Raw genomic sequence first — 12,797 nt, 5'->3', positions numbered from 1 at the left:
CCACTAGCTCTGACTGGGAGACTCCCTATCGTGTTTTCCCTGCTGCTTCTCTGGGCCTCCTCCATCCCTCCGTTACTCTTCTGCCTTCCTTACCTGGGAGCAGACCAAATCAAATTTACTCCCCTCTCCTGCCTTGCTGTGTCCAGCATCAGTTTTGTCCTGTGACCTGCCTGCCTCCCCTCGACTCTGGGCTCCCCACAGCAGCCCCCATTTGCGTTTCTAACACTTCCTCTCCCACCAGTAACCTGGCTGCATCCTCCCTGGTACACCTCTGACTGCTGGAAGTCACACCTGGATTTCAGTCCCTCCTGTACAGGCTTAGGATGGGTAGGGAAGTGAGCTTTGTTTCTCCTTCTGTCACCTCCTTTTTAACGTTTGCCCTCTTCTCAAATGGCTGTTTCCTTGCTCTGCCTCTGACCAGATAGGCTGAGCCACGGCAAGCAGTGCTTTTGTCAAGGGAGAAGGCGGCCCCCTGCTTGCTGCCATGTCCCTTCACCAGCCCCCCCCCCCCGCTGCTGCAGCCTGCCTGCGCTCACGGCAACCCATGTTTTCCTGCCAGCATCCTCCTCCCTCACATACCCCTGATCTTACCCCCCTTCTACCTGCCAGCCTGTTCGCAATCCCCTCCTGTTGCACCCAGGTGAGCAGGGTCAGGTAGCGGGGTGATCCGCTGCTGTGTGCAGGCAGTGGGGAACGCAGGTGAGAGCAGAACCACGAATGGTGAAGCAAAGGCTTTCCTAAGCCCTGCTTGGCCTGCTTCTGTCCTGCTGGGGAGACCTGGCAAGTGGAGCTGATTAATGAAATGCCAGTGGAGGAAGGCATTGCCATCCATCAGGGAAAGCTTTTTCACCAGGAGGCCAGCGCAGCACTGGAGCAGGTGGTGGGATCTCCATCCTTGGTGGTTCTCAGGGCTCAGCTACGCAAAGCCACAGCGATGAGGCCTAGTGCCGGGACAGCCCTGGGCTACAGACCTCCAGCACCTCTTCCCACCAAAATCCCTGTTATCTCCTGGAGGGGACAGGGCAGCGTGGAGCCACCTTTTTTTTTCCCTAGCTTCCCTTTCTCAAGTTATTTGCTGGGATAAAGGATTCCTTTATCCTTCCGTGTGGGATATCCCACACGGAAGATGGCAGGAGTGGGGCAAAGGGCCAACTTCTTCTAGTTATTCCTGAGGAAGCGCAGAGCCTGGGGACAATCCAGGGGGACCACAACGCTCCTCTGCTGGGCCTCAACCTCACCCGAGCATAACAGCTTCTCTTCCTCATTTTCCCTCCTTGGTTCACAAAACCCGCTGGCACTTCTCCAGAGCCTCCGATAGTCTGATAGGTAGCTCCTGCCCTGACTTTATCAGCTCAGGCTCAGCAGTGGCACAGCTGGACCCCACCTGCTGACAGGCAGAGCTCGTCACTACACCTCACTGCAGCTCTTAAAAATGTACCTGTAGCCAAATTAAAAATAGACACTTCCTCACAGACATGCTGATATTTATCTTACTTCCACAGATTTGAAGGCTGCATTTTCTGACCTCATGCAAAACACACGATGCAAATTTCTGTAGCTCAAAAGTCAGGTACTTGTGTGGGACTGTGTCTCTCGTCGCTGACAGCATGATAAAAAGAGATTGAGCCTCTACCATTACCCTTCATAGGCAAATCAAGGTAAATTCCCCAGGTAGCTAACCACCCATTAAAATCACACGCCTTGCCCTGCCTCTCACTTGAATTTGCCTAGCTTTAACATCCATTGCCTGTTTGAGATGCTCCACCTCTCCCAGATCACAGAACCTTTTTCCAGCTAATGCATCTTTGGTGAAATCTATTCAAATTAGCTCCACAGCTCTTTTTTTTTTTAAGGCGTAGGTCACATTAGTGTGTGCATACCCCACCTCCCTGCTCTCCTTCCCTCTGAGTATCCCAGCACTGCCTTCTCCCTTGCACCACGCTGCTAGAACACTTCAGTGTAAACTCTCCAAGTCTTCCAATTTCCAGGATGCTTCACTATAACCGACCCCTAAAATTGCTTCTATCCACAACCAGAGGTGGGTGGTGCAATGAACACACAACTTTGGGGACCTTGCTGCCTAGCAAAGCCGGCAGCTGCCTAGATTTGGGTGTGACTGGGGAGAAATTGGCACTGAGGGGCAGCTTCCAACAGAAGCTGGGCAAAGCTAACCAACATGCAGAAATGTCCCTGTCTAACAGCAAAGGAGGGAATGGATTTTCTTTTTAAACACCACAACCACCAGCCCAGGAGGGAGTTTTGTAGCCAGGTCTTGCATGCGAAGGCAGCTCTGGGTACTACAACCAAGAGCTGGGGACCCAGCTGACCTTACTTTTCTCAGCAATTCCCCGTTGACTACATCAGGCAGGCTGGACTTGCAGACATGCTCTTTGTATCCTCCCTAGCAGAGATGGACAGCTTGGGTGAGCAAAACCTACTGATGTGAGCTTGGTCATTTGTGGACTCAGTCCCTACAAAAATGTAGGTATCTGTGGGGTTACGTGTGATGGAGCGTGTGCTGGAGTTATACCCCGGTCCCTGAAACGTACAGTGCAGGATTTCAGTCCCTTCCTCTGGGTACAGCCTGCCACGAGACAACGTAACCGCAGGCTGCCTACCCTTGCGCAGAACAGACGTTACAGCGCATGACATCACTGGAATTAGTGACTGACCCGCATTGCTACTGGAGTCTCTTCCCTTTCCATTAGGCATTATTGTCCCCAGAAGCCTTCCGTTTCCTTCCCCTGCCACAGCACGGGTGCAGCAGTGCAGCATCCTACCTCTCCCTCCCGGTTTGCAGACGTGAGCTGGCAGCACTCCGGAGCCTGGCAGGCAGCAGCTGCCAGCTGGCCCTCTTAGCTGTTCCCTGATAAGGCTCCTCTGATAGACTCATTCCTCTCCCTTTGAGGAGAAGGGTTTGAAGAATCCCCGCCAAATTCAAGATCTTACAAGGTGCGTGGTATTTCTCCCACCACACTGGCAGTCACTGACACAGAACCACCTCACCTCTTCCATGCCCCAAGTTTGTTTTGCACACTTACTTCTGGTCTCGTTTAGCCTAAATAACCATACAGCACATGGCAACTCTCTTACAGAACTACTTACCCATTTCCCCCCACCCACCCCAAGTCATTAAATGCCACCCCAGTAACATTTGTGCACAGCACAGTGGAACAGATATCACGACACATTACGCTGACTTCTCTCAGCCAGCTTTTAATATATGACGGCATTTTTACTCCTCAGATCTGCTTTCAGCTCTTGCTTTGCCTCAGTTCTTGCTTTGCTCTGCCTCAGCTCTCTCAAGCCATGTTATCAGCAGCTTTCAGATGTTCAAATGCGTTAAAGGAAGGTACTGGATGCGGCTCTGCTAGTCAGATTTAAAAAAAATCTCAGCTTCCAGGTAGCAAAAGATTCCCAGAGTAAGGAGGCAGCTGCAAACACAAGTCTGGTGTGACCAGCAGCCTCATACCAGAAAGCAGAGGCAAGTCACCAACCTTCATCCCCAGCTGCTACATTCCCAGTACCTCCTCTGATGGAAGTATTTCACATCATGCTCAACCTTGTCTCCCTGAGCAGTGATAACTGCAATGGCTGAAATGAAGAGCAGAAGCGGAGTGAGCCACCAAGGAGAGCTGAAAGTTTCCTCTGTCTCTCCCCACCTGCAACAAAAGGTTTGCAGGCAAGCACAGCAAGTGGAACGATGCTCAGTAAGAGAGAGAAGTTTTATTGACATGGTTAAAGCAGCATCTATTCCCACGTTTCAGAGGGACTGACATACTTTGGAGATCCACTAGAAACCAGAGAGTTACACTGGGACCCCAACAAAGAACTTCCTATCCCTGCCGCTGGGATTATCAAGATAAACTGGTTATCAGACCGAGACTGTATGCTAGCATGCAAACCTCAAAAGGCAGCAGCAGCAAAGCAGGAAAGGTCAGCATCGCTCCCGAAAGGACAGGGTCACAGCTTTCCAGAGGTAAAAGCCCTTCTAGATACAAGTCACCCTGTAACTGGAGGATTACTGTATGGCTCCAGTTTTGAGATTTCTGCTAAAATGCTGTATTTCATTACTCCTGGGGAAATCTGCTAGAACTGTAAAAGAAACAAGGCTGGAGGAGCAGAGGCAGGGCTCAGCCTACCTGGAAGCTGCTGTTGCCACAAGCAACGCAAACGTTGTGCTGCAGGACCCAGCTGAGGGAAATGAGGAGCCAGGCAGAGCTCAGGACTCACCTTGGGAGTGCTAAGGAGCAGGCACAGCAGTGGGACTGCCTCCCAGGGACGCAAGAGCTGCTGAGCTGGGCCAGACCAATGGTCTGTCTAAGCCCAGGAATCAATTTCCAGCACAGGCTGAGGACAGAGGGGTTTGTGACCAGGGCGAGCAAGCAGTGACCTCTCCCGACAACACTCTCCCAGCACCTAGCAGTTCACAGCTTGTGGACGTTCTGAGCCAGTTGTGTTTACCAGCCCTTACAAAAACAATTTTTCCCTTGTGCATACAGCTGTGTGTTCAGCCTGCATAAACTTCTAGCATCCACTGTACCCTGCAGAAAGGAGTTTCACCGCTACCTACACCTTTGGTGCATTTGGTGGGGCCTAGAGTTTTGGTTTCGGTGTTTATTAGAAAAGAGCAAGCAGTTGTTCCCCGTTCATCTTTCTCCAGGCCACTAACGATTTTACACACTGTCACATCCCTTCATTCCTTGTGGTCTCTTTTCCAAGCTTAAACTGGCCTAGACTGTTCCTCTCACAGAAACCATTCCATAACTTAGGATATATTTGTCCTCCATGAACATTTCCCAGTTTTACAATCCTTATTCAGATGGAGGGCACCTGAACCACAGCATTGAAGTGCATGTACAGGGAGGTAATTTTATACAAAGAGCCAATATTTTTCTCCATTTTGCTATCAGATAATTCCTTTCCTAACAGCACCTAGCATTTATTTTGTTTTTCTGAAAGACCCCGGAAAACTTCTCTTGGATCCTGTATATCAGACAATCCAGAGACTGCACCACACAAGCATGGAGATGGACGCATTCACCAAGAAGGGTAGGGAAAAAGTAATTTTCAAGTATAGGGATATTGGGTTAATGGCTATTCAACACAAAAAACCAAAGTCAGTCCGCGCCCCCCAACAGAATTATAATAAATTAAACAGATATATAAGCCCTAAAAGGCAGAAGATAACAGAGGCTGTAATGAAGACTGGGACTCCTGAGACACCAACAGACTGAACCATTACAGGAACCACTCAAGTGCAACCTTGAAGAGCTTCAGGCAGAAACTTCACAGCTGACAAGAAAGCAAAATTATAATGGGCTTTATGAGAAGGAGCAAGTTTATTACAGGATGTTTGAGGGGAATTGTGGGACTGTGTAAAATTTTTCATGCAATCTTTTAAGGAAAATTATGGGAGCAAAACTTGCTACGGGATGTTTAGGGGAAGGATTGAAGGAGGGGATCAGGGAGAAGTGAGCACAGGAAAACGGACAAGAGGAATAAATAAAAGAGGCCAGTCAAACAGAGACTGGCTGCCCATCAGCGTGCTTGTCTGGCTGAGCCCTGCCCCTGATTACCACCATCTGTCCTAGCTTCATATTAAACTAATCCTAGCCGCTTCCTCTGCACGCATGCGCGTTTGTGATCTGCTAGCAAACTGCACGCTGGACTAGCCCGCAAGTAGGACAAGAGGTCTGAGAGCCAGACTCCAGACAGACCACAAGTCTGAGGACCAGCTAGCAGTGATCCATGGAAGCGCGTGCACACGATCTGCTAGCATGCTCTAGGTTTGATGGGCCAGCGAGCAAGAACACAATTAGGCCAGTTTTGCCGCTGACGTTTTGTGAGTGCTGTTTGTGTTTTCCTGGGCAGCTGCCACAGCACTTTTCTCTGGTTTCTCCTAGTCCGTCTGCGGCCGGTTGCCTCTATTGTGTGTATGTGCATGTGTCTGTAGGAGTTTCTGGAGTTAATACTCGGCCTTGTCACTTGCTGAACCTGGTAACATGGGAAAGCAGCAGCCTCACACGTAGCAGACCAGGACAGAAAGGATTCCCTAGATCCACACAGTCCGCGGCATTCAGCTGTCCTTAACACCAAACACTGGAATAGCACATCAGGTTCTCTCGTGAACCCAAAGCTTGGCGAGGAAAACAAATCAAGGCAGTCTCACGTGAGCTGAGCTAGCAAGACAATTATAGAAACAAGTTATGCCTCAGCTCTGTTACACACTCAACTCCACACACACTGCAGTGGAAGAGAAGCCAGAGAGCACTCTTGGTAGAAAGCTTATTCATAAATCGTCTCTAGAAAAAGATTTATTCACTGGAGAGCAGAACCAAAGAAGAGAGCATCAACTCACTCTGACAAGGGAAAGGGACCTGGGCTGACATTTCAATAGAAACAGTCCAGACCACTGGTTGTTGTCCCAAGGAGAAGCAACCACATCTAGAACAAAAAGGCAAAAAGAACAACATGATTGTACAGCTCCAGCAGCAATCCCTGCTGCAGTCTTAAGAGACCAAGAGACTGCCAGGGACCAGCACAAGGGTGAAACGGGGACAGTCACAACAGTGAAGTGGATTAGCACGCAGCAACAACAGGGAACTGGGAACCAGCGCAGGACCACTGGCCTAGGAGCTCTGACAAAGCACTCTGCTGACAGGCACCGCACAGTACAACCCAGGCAGCCAGGATTTCAGCTCCCACTGCTTCTTCACAAAATCTGTATCGCAGAGCGTTAAGAACAGACACCAGAAATGCCAGACCATCAGATGGAAGTGTGAGAGGTTTGTTGTGGAAGAGTAAGGGGACACGGCAGAATTCTGCATTCCGTGTTCCAGGGAAAAGGACAAGACTCGAGCAAGAGTATAAAACTTTTAATGGGTCAGCGCATCAGTCCTTGATGCGAAGGGAATAGAGCAAACAGGACTACAGCTGTCCCAGGCACTCAGTGCTGCAGAGATTATCTGCACAGAGCAGGAAAGACAAAGTGGTACGCACATCGCTGCGACAGCCCCTGGCCTTTGCTCTCCAAGGAGGGGACCATCACCTGGAAAAACAGTTCCTCTCACTGTCCGTTTGGTTTCACTCTGTGCTTCTTCCTGGTAGGGCCTTGACGACGCATCATTTTGGGAGAAGGCCGGCCAGCTTTCAAGGGTCTCCTCTGTGCCTGCAATGAATGTCTCTTCTTCAAAGCAGGCTGTGGCGGCTTCTGCTCTTTGTCAGCTTTTGATCCCTCAACTTTCTTCTTTTTTGGCTGAGGCTCTGTGACCATATCAGGGACAGCGGATGGAGTTGCTGCTTCCACAGCAGGTTCTTCATCTGAAACAAGAGAGAAAGGTGCTGCAAGAAGAACCTGCATGGCTTCTGCGGGGGAAGCAGCCTGTGAGAGCAGCCCAGGCAGCTCAGCAGAGCTCCAGCACTAGGTTACCTTTCTGTGCCTGGGGGATGGCATTCGAGAATTTCTTGAACTTGGCAATGAAGAACCCATCCATATTGTGCGTATGGGGATAGAAACGCCGCGTAGACTTGAGGGAGGGGTGGAAGCGACGGTCCTTGAACCTGGAGGAGGAAGCGGGGTGAGAAGTGATAGAACGCCTCTGCTCAAGGAGAAGGCCACCAAGGGACAGTCACCTGTGCAGCTTGTGACCTGGCACGCACCTGGTGAAGCCTTCCTTGCCAAAGTCCAGGCCTGTGGCCACCAAACGAACATTGCGTTTCTTCAGGGCATAATCCACAACCCACTCGTTCTCCTCCACCTGCCAGAGACTAAGCATGAGGATCCAAAGCTCACCAGTCCCCCGAGTAGGAGATAACCACAGCAGAGTGTGGAAGGGACTCACCATGATGGAGCATGTGCAGTAGACAATGTAGCCCCCTGTCTCTGAGGCAGCATTGACTGAATCTATAGCGCTAAGAATCAGCTCCTTCTGCAGGTGAGCACAGCGCAGGATGTCTTTCTCATCCTGAAACAGAAAGATAGGTTAGGACACAAGAGACACAGGGAAGCACCACTGGCCTTTATTGTGGCTAGAGGGACAACAGGAGAGCAAAGCACATATGATACAGAAAATTCTGGAATCTTCTGCAGAACTAACCTCAAAAAACCTAGCTCTGGTACAATGTACAGAACAGTAAGAGAAGGAAAGGAAAAAAAAAAAATAAATCTCAGTGTCCCTATTGCAAACATCTCTCAAGAACAAAGCTGCCCTGACGTCCCTCCTACTATGACTCATACCGAGTCCCCATCTTGTGTCCCCACTGGTCACTCACCTTGTTGGTTTTGACAGCAGGATCCTTGGAAATGACACCTGTTCCACTACAAGGAGCATCAAGCAAGACACGGTCGAACCCTCCAAGCACCTACAGGCAGACGTACATTTGGAATTACGCTCATAGGTGGGGACTCAGAACCAGACCAAGGCTAGAAGGAGAACCAGAAGACTGGGAAGGCAGGAAAGATCCCTCACTCCCCCCGTCCACCCTTCCCACCTCTGTATCAAATAACAAACACACTCCCCAGCAGCTCTGCTCATCCTCCTGTGATAAGTGACTTTAGAGAACACAGCTTTACTAAAGAGAAAGCACAGCAGCTCTAGGTAAGTGTGGTAAGAACAGCCCAAAGCAGGTAGGAACATACCTTGGGGAACTGGCGTCCGTCGCAGTTACTCACTACAGCATTGGTGACTCCCAGGCGATGCAAGTTCCCTACCACGCTACGTAGACGCTCGGCATTGCTGTCATTGGCCAAGATCATACCTGTGTTCTTCATAAGCTGAGCTGCCAAAGGGCAAAACACATCAGCAAGGGGCTGAAAAGCTCCTACACCTTTGCCCACAGGGACAGCCACCCCACTCCTTTCCCCAAGTTTGGTCTCCCTCTGTCCCCGCTTTCTGCATAGGCCAGTGGAAACTCATAACTTCATAGAGTGTCCCCCCCAAGCCTTCCACCCAAGGTTCCAGGGTGATACCTATGTAGCTGGTCTTGCCTCCTGGGGCACAGCACATATCCAGGATATGTTCGTTCTCCTGTGGAGCCAGAGCCATGACAGGGAGGAGACTGGAGGCTCCTTGCAGCATGTAGTGCCCAGCCAGATACTCAGGGGTGGCACCTGGCCAGGGAAGGAAGAACAAAAGATGACGACATGTGAAAGAAAAGGAGCCAAGAGTGGGTCAGCTCAGTCCTACGACAAGAAAGGTGATCTCACCGATGGGCACAGAGGAGTCATAAATAACAAGTCCCGTTTTTGACCACTTCCCCAAGGGGTCGAGATTCACGCCACGGTTGATGAGGGCCTGCAAGACAAGGAGATGGGACTGAGGCACCACCCCGCGTGACAGGCAGTGCAGGAGACAACCACAGGTTCCTGCTCACCTGTGCCAGGTCCCGTCGCCGTGTCTTGAGTGTGTTGGTGCGAATGGTCACAGGGCGGGGAACCTCATTGGCTTCCAGGAAGTTTATCAGCTGGATGAAAGAACAGACAGAAAATAGAGATAAAAATAAAGACCCAGGGAGCCAGCCAAAACCTCATCAGTCAGCAAAGATACAGGCAGGGCAGGACCATACCTCAGGGAGCGGGAAGATGTCCATGAGCTTCGTGAGCAAGAAGTCACTGTAGGAATAGTAGGCTGCCATGTCCTGGCGCAGCAACGCGAGGTACTCCTGTCGTGTGCGTCCTTCTTCCCGCTTCACCGCAAAGTCCTGCAGCACCTCCATGTTGCCCTTGATGCGCTGGTGAATGACGTGCAGGTCAGGCGGCTCAGCCGGTAGAAAGACCGTTAAGGAATCACAAACGGCCAAGAAACTCACACACACGCTCATTACAAGCAGAATCGGTCATGGGGGACTCCTGCATCACAACAGCAAGCATCCACACCAGAAGGGCCTTGCTGGAACACGCTTTCATCAGAGTGCATAGGAGGGGTCCAAAGGATGGAACATTTACTTTAGATAAACACAAAACAAATAGCAAAAAGAAGACAGAAAAAAAATCTCCACATCTTTCAATACGGAAAACATTACTCGTATCAGAAAGGAGACTACAAGTTCCCCAAGGCCAACTAAGGGGTACAGAAGAGAATGAGAAGAGACAGGATTAAATTGTCCTAAGGGGCAGGAAATTAGAATCACCAAAGCCCAAGAGCAGGCACTTTGGATGCTGGAATCGCTGTCATCAGAGACTCTAAGAATAGGTTAGACAAACACCTGCCAGGAAAATCGGGATACAGAGAAATGAACTACACAATAAAGATATCCACATGCATCCAGAACTAGAAAGGAAACTGGGGCAGGCTCCAAGCTTCATACAGGGCACATCAGATTTCCTAACTGCGCTGTACAGAAGCACAGCCTTGCGTACTACTAGGGTAGCCAATCTAAAAATACATTGTCACGCACAAAACACTCTTGCTAAGCAAGACTCATTACTCATCATAAAGTCCAAATGAAGCTCTGTGGTTGTATCCAGGCACTGTGCTGCTGCACACATATGGCTCATGGATGTCACAGATAAAAAGGATATCCTCTTTCTCAATCTGTTCAGTAGTTGGCAGTTTAAATTGCTCGTCTATATCCAGGTTGAGCTGCAGATCTGAGCTCTCTTCCTCCTTCTGTCCCATTTTCTGCCTGCTTGCCTCCTCTACCGCCTTCTCTGCAACCTCCTCCTCCTCTTCACTGTCATCCTCACTGAGGCATCCTCTAAGGACAAAGAACAGGACAGATGTTTTACACAAGAATAGCATCACACAGGCACTTCACAACTACCATTTCTTAGATGGCAGAGAGAACAGAAGAACAAACAACACAGGTTCCTCATCTAACCAGGAAACACTGCAGACCAGCGATGTTCTCAAATCCTCACCTGTCAGGCTTCTGCTTCAGGGCAGCTTTTTCAATAGGCAGCAACTAAACAGAGACAAAAGATTCATGAAACAACACGCCCAGGTACCCCCTTACTCCCCACCATCTGTGAAACTTGTTGGCTCTGTTTAAAAAGGTCAACAAAAAAAAAGCACCGAATAGTATGCTGGGATAAATTTGCTAAATTTGAAATTTTTCTTGTGAAGGGAAGAAGCAGAAAGGTCTCCGTCATCTCAGTATTCACCCCCCAGTAAAGTCCCTCTTTTTTCCCAGGCCTGATGGGTCCTTTAAGTCAGCAAAGCCAAGTATTTATTGCATAATTAAGGATAAAAAGCCCCTACCTCTTCTTCCTCTGATGATGAGGCACCATAATCATCCACCATCTCCTCGCTGCTCCCATCCTCCTCCTCCTCCATCTCCCAGCTGGCCTCTTCCACCTCGCCATCACTGGACAACTCCACCTTGTTTCCTTTAGACGGGATTTTCTTGGCTTTGGCCGGGGCCAGCCATTTTGAATTGCTATCACTGAAGCCAGACCGGCCACGAGGGGTTTGTCCTGCTGCCTTTACGGCACGTTTCTCCTTCTGTGTGGATACCTGCTCTTTGACTGCAGGCAGAAAAAGAAGTTAAAAGTTATGTGTTATTCTCAAAAGTAGCTGCCCTGTTTTTTTAGGCCTCCATCCTAGTCCTGAGCTGCCCACCCAAGAGAAGGGACTGCTTGCTCTCTGCATCAGTTTTCTCAATCATAAACAAGGGCATATTCACACCTCTCTTGCCAGTGAAACTTTAAAGAAATCTTACTAGAATTACCACAGCTACAAAACCAATCCTTCCTCTTTCCTCCTGTAACAGCCTCCCAGGCTACAGAGGATGTAACGCACCGAGCTTAAAAGCCCCAGCTACCCAGCCTGCCTGCAATAACCTCGCTGCGTACGGAGGGTATGTCAGAAGTGGCTTTAACACGTGGACAAAAGACCTTTTACTGGTCTGTTCTGCAGACAGGACAGCCGCTTAGCACGGCTGGGACAAGAAATCCTTTAAAATAATGAAATTTCCCCCGTCCTGCAGCATCAGAAAAGAGGCCGGAGCCACACAGCGGCGGGGCGCCCCGGGGGGTTGCAGGGCAGGGCGGCTGCTGCCCACCGCCCCCCCGCTCGGCACTCACCTGCCTGCTCCTGCCTTCCTCCTCCTCCTCCTCCGAGCGGCCTACTCCCCGCCGAGGCGCTGCCCGCTCCCAGCCGCCTCTTCGCAGCCCTGGATGGGGAGGGGAAGCGGCATTCAGCCCCTGCCCGGCCCGGCCCGGCCCCCCCCGCGCCCCGCCACCCTCACCTCTTCCGCCCGTGACTGGAGAGCTTCTTCCTACCGGTCTCCGGCTCTGAGGAAAGACAGGAGGCGGTCAGGCAGGCAGCCCACACCGGCGGCACCGGGCGCCGCGATGCGGCACCGGACCGGGCCAGACTTACCTGGCGGCAGGAAGCGGGCCAGCTCCACCTCAGCCCCTCGCTGCTTGCGGGCCTTGCGCCCGGGGCCGCGCTTCTCCTTCCTGGTGGGGTCCAGCTTCCGCCCCATGGCGCCGCCGCACCCTCCGGCGGCACCGCGCCCGCCGCCACACGTGCAGCGCGCCCCAGCGCCCCGCGCATGCGCCCGGCCTCGGCTCCGCCCCCTCACCCCCACCCATTGGCTACTGCCGCCGCTCCTCCTCGCTGACGGGCTCGGCCCGTAACGTCGGACGTCCGGCCTGCAGCGGAGTGGGGCGGGGCGGCGGGGACGCGAGCGGCCGCGGCCCGGTGATTCGCTTCCGGCTGCTCGGGAGCCAGCGCACAGCGGGGGGGGGGGGGGGGGTGAGGTCGGGCCGGGGTACGGGAGCCCCTCTCTCGGGTCTCCCACTCCAAGGCCGCAGCCTAGGTGACAGAGGCTCACGGAGGGAACATTCCAAA

The 12,797-nt window shown here is 51.5% G+C and overlaps 1 protein-coding gene across 1 annotated transcript; it reads right to left on the bottom strand.

Annotated features, from left to right (window-relative positions):
* Window positions 1-6,863: 6,863 nt before the first annotated feature.
* Window positions 6,864-12,481, bottom strand: NOP2 (NOP2 nucleolar protein). The gene is made up of 16 exons (XM_086760545.1): window positions 12,324-12,481; window positions 12,190-12,235; window positions 12,026-12,114; window positions 11,202-11,467; window positions 10,862-10,905; window positions 10,523-10,698; window positions 9,568-9,767; window positions 9,376-9,465; window positions 9,209-9,296; window positions 8,972-9,112; window positions 8,642-8,781; window positions 8,275-8,364; window positions 7,845-7,967; window positions 7,663-7,760; window positions 7,433-7,563; window positions 6,864-7,323 (listed from the first exon to the last, which is right to left on the bottom strand). Exons 1-16 carry the CDS (start codon window positions 12,427-12,429, stop codon window positions 7,070-7,072), a joined length of 2,082 nt encoding a protein of 693 aa, XP_086616671.1. The 5' UTR covers window positions 12,430-12,481; the 3' UTR covers window positions 6,864-7,069.
* Window positions 12,482-12,797: the final 316 nt, after the last annotated feature.

This window comes from Chlamydotis macqueenii, chromosome 1 (assembly GCF_036417535.1).
Source record: "Chlamydotis macqueenii isolate bChlMac1 chromosome 1, bChlMac1.mat, whole genome shotgun sequence".
NCBI lineage: Eukaryota > Metazoa > Chordata > Aves > Otidiformes > Otididae > Chlamydotis > Chlamydotis macqueenii.
The sequence above is the reverse complement of the archived record's forward strand: the minus strand, read 5'-3'. Positions and strand labels throughout refer to the sequence as shown.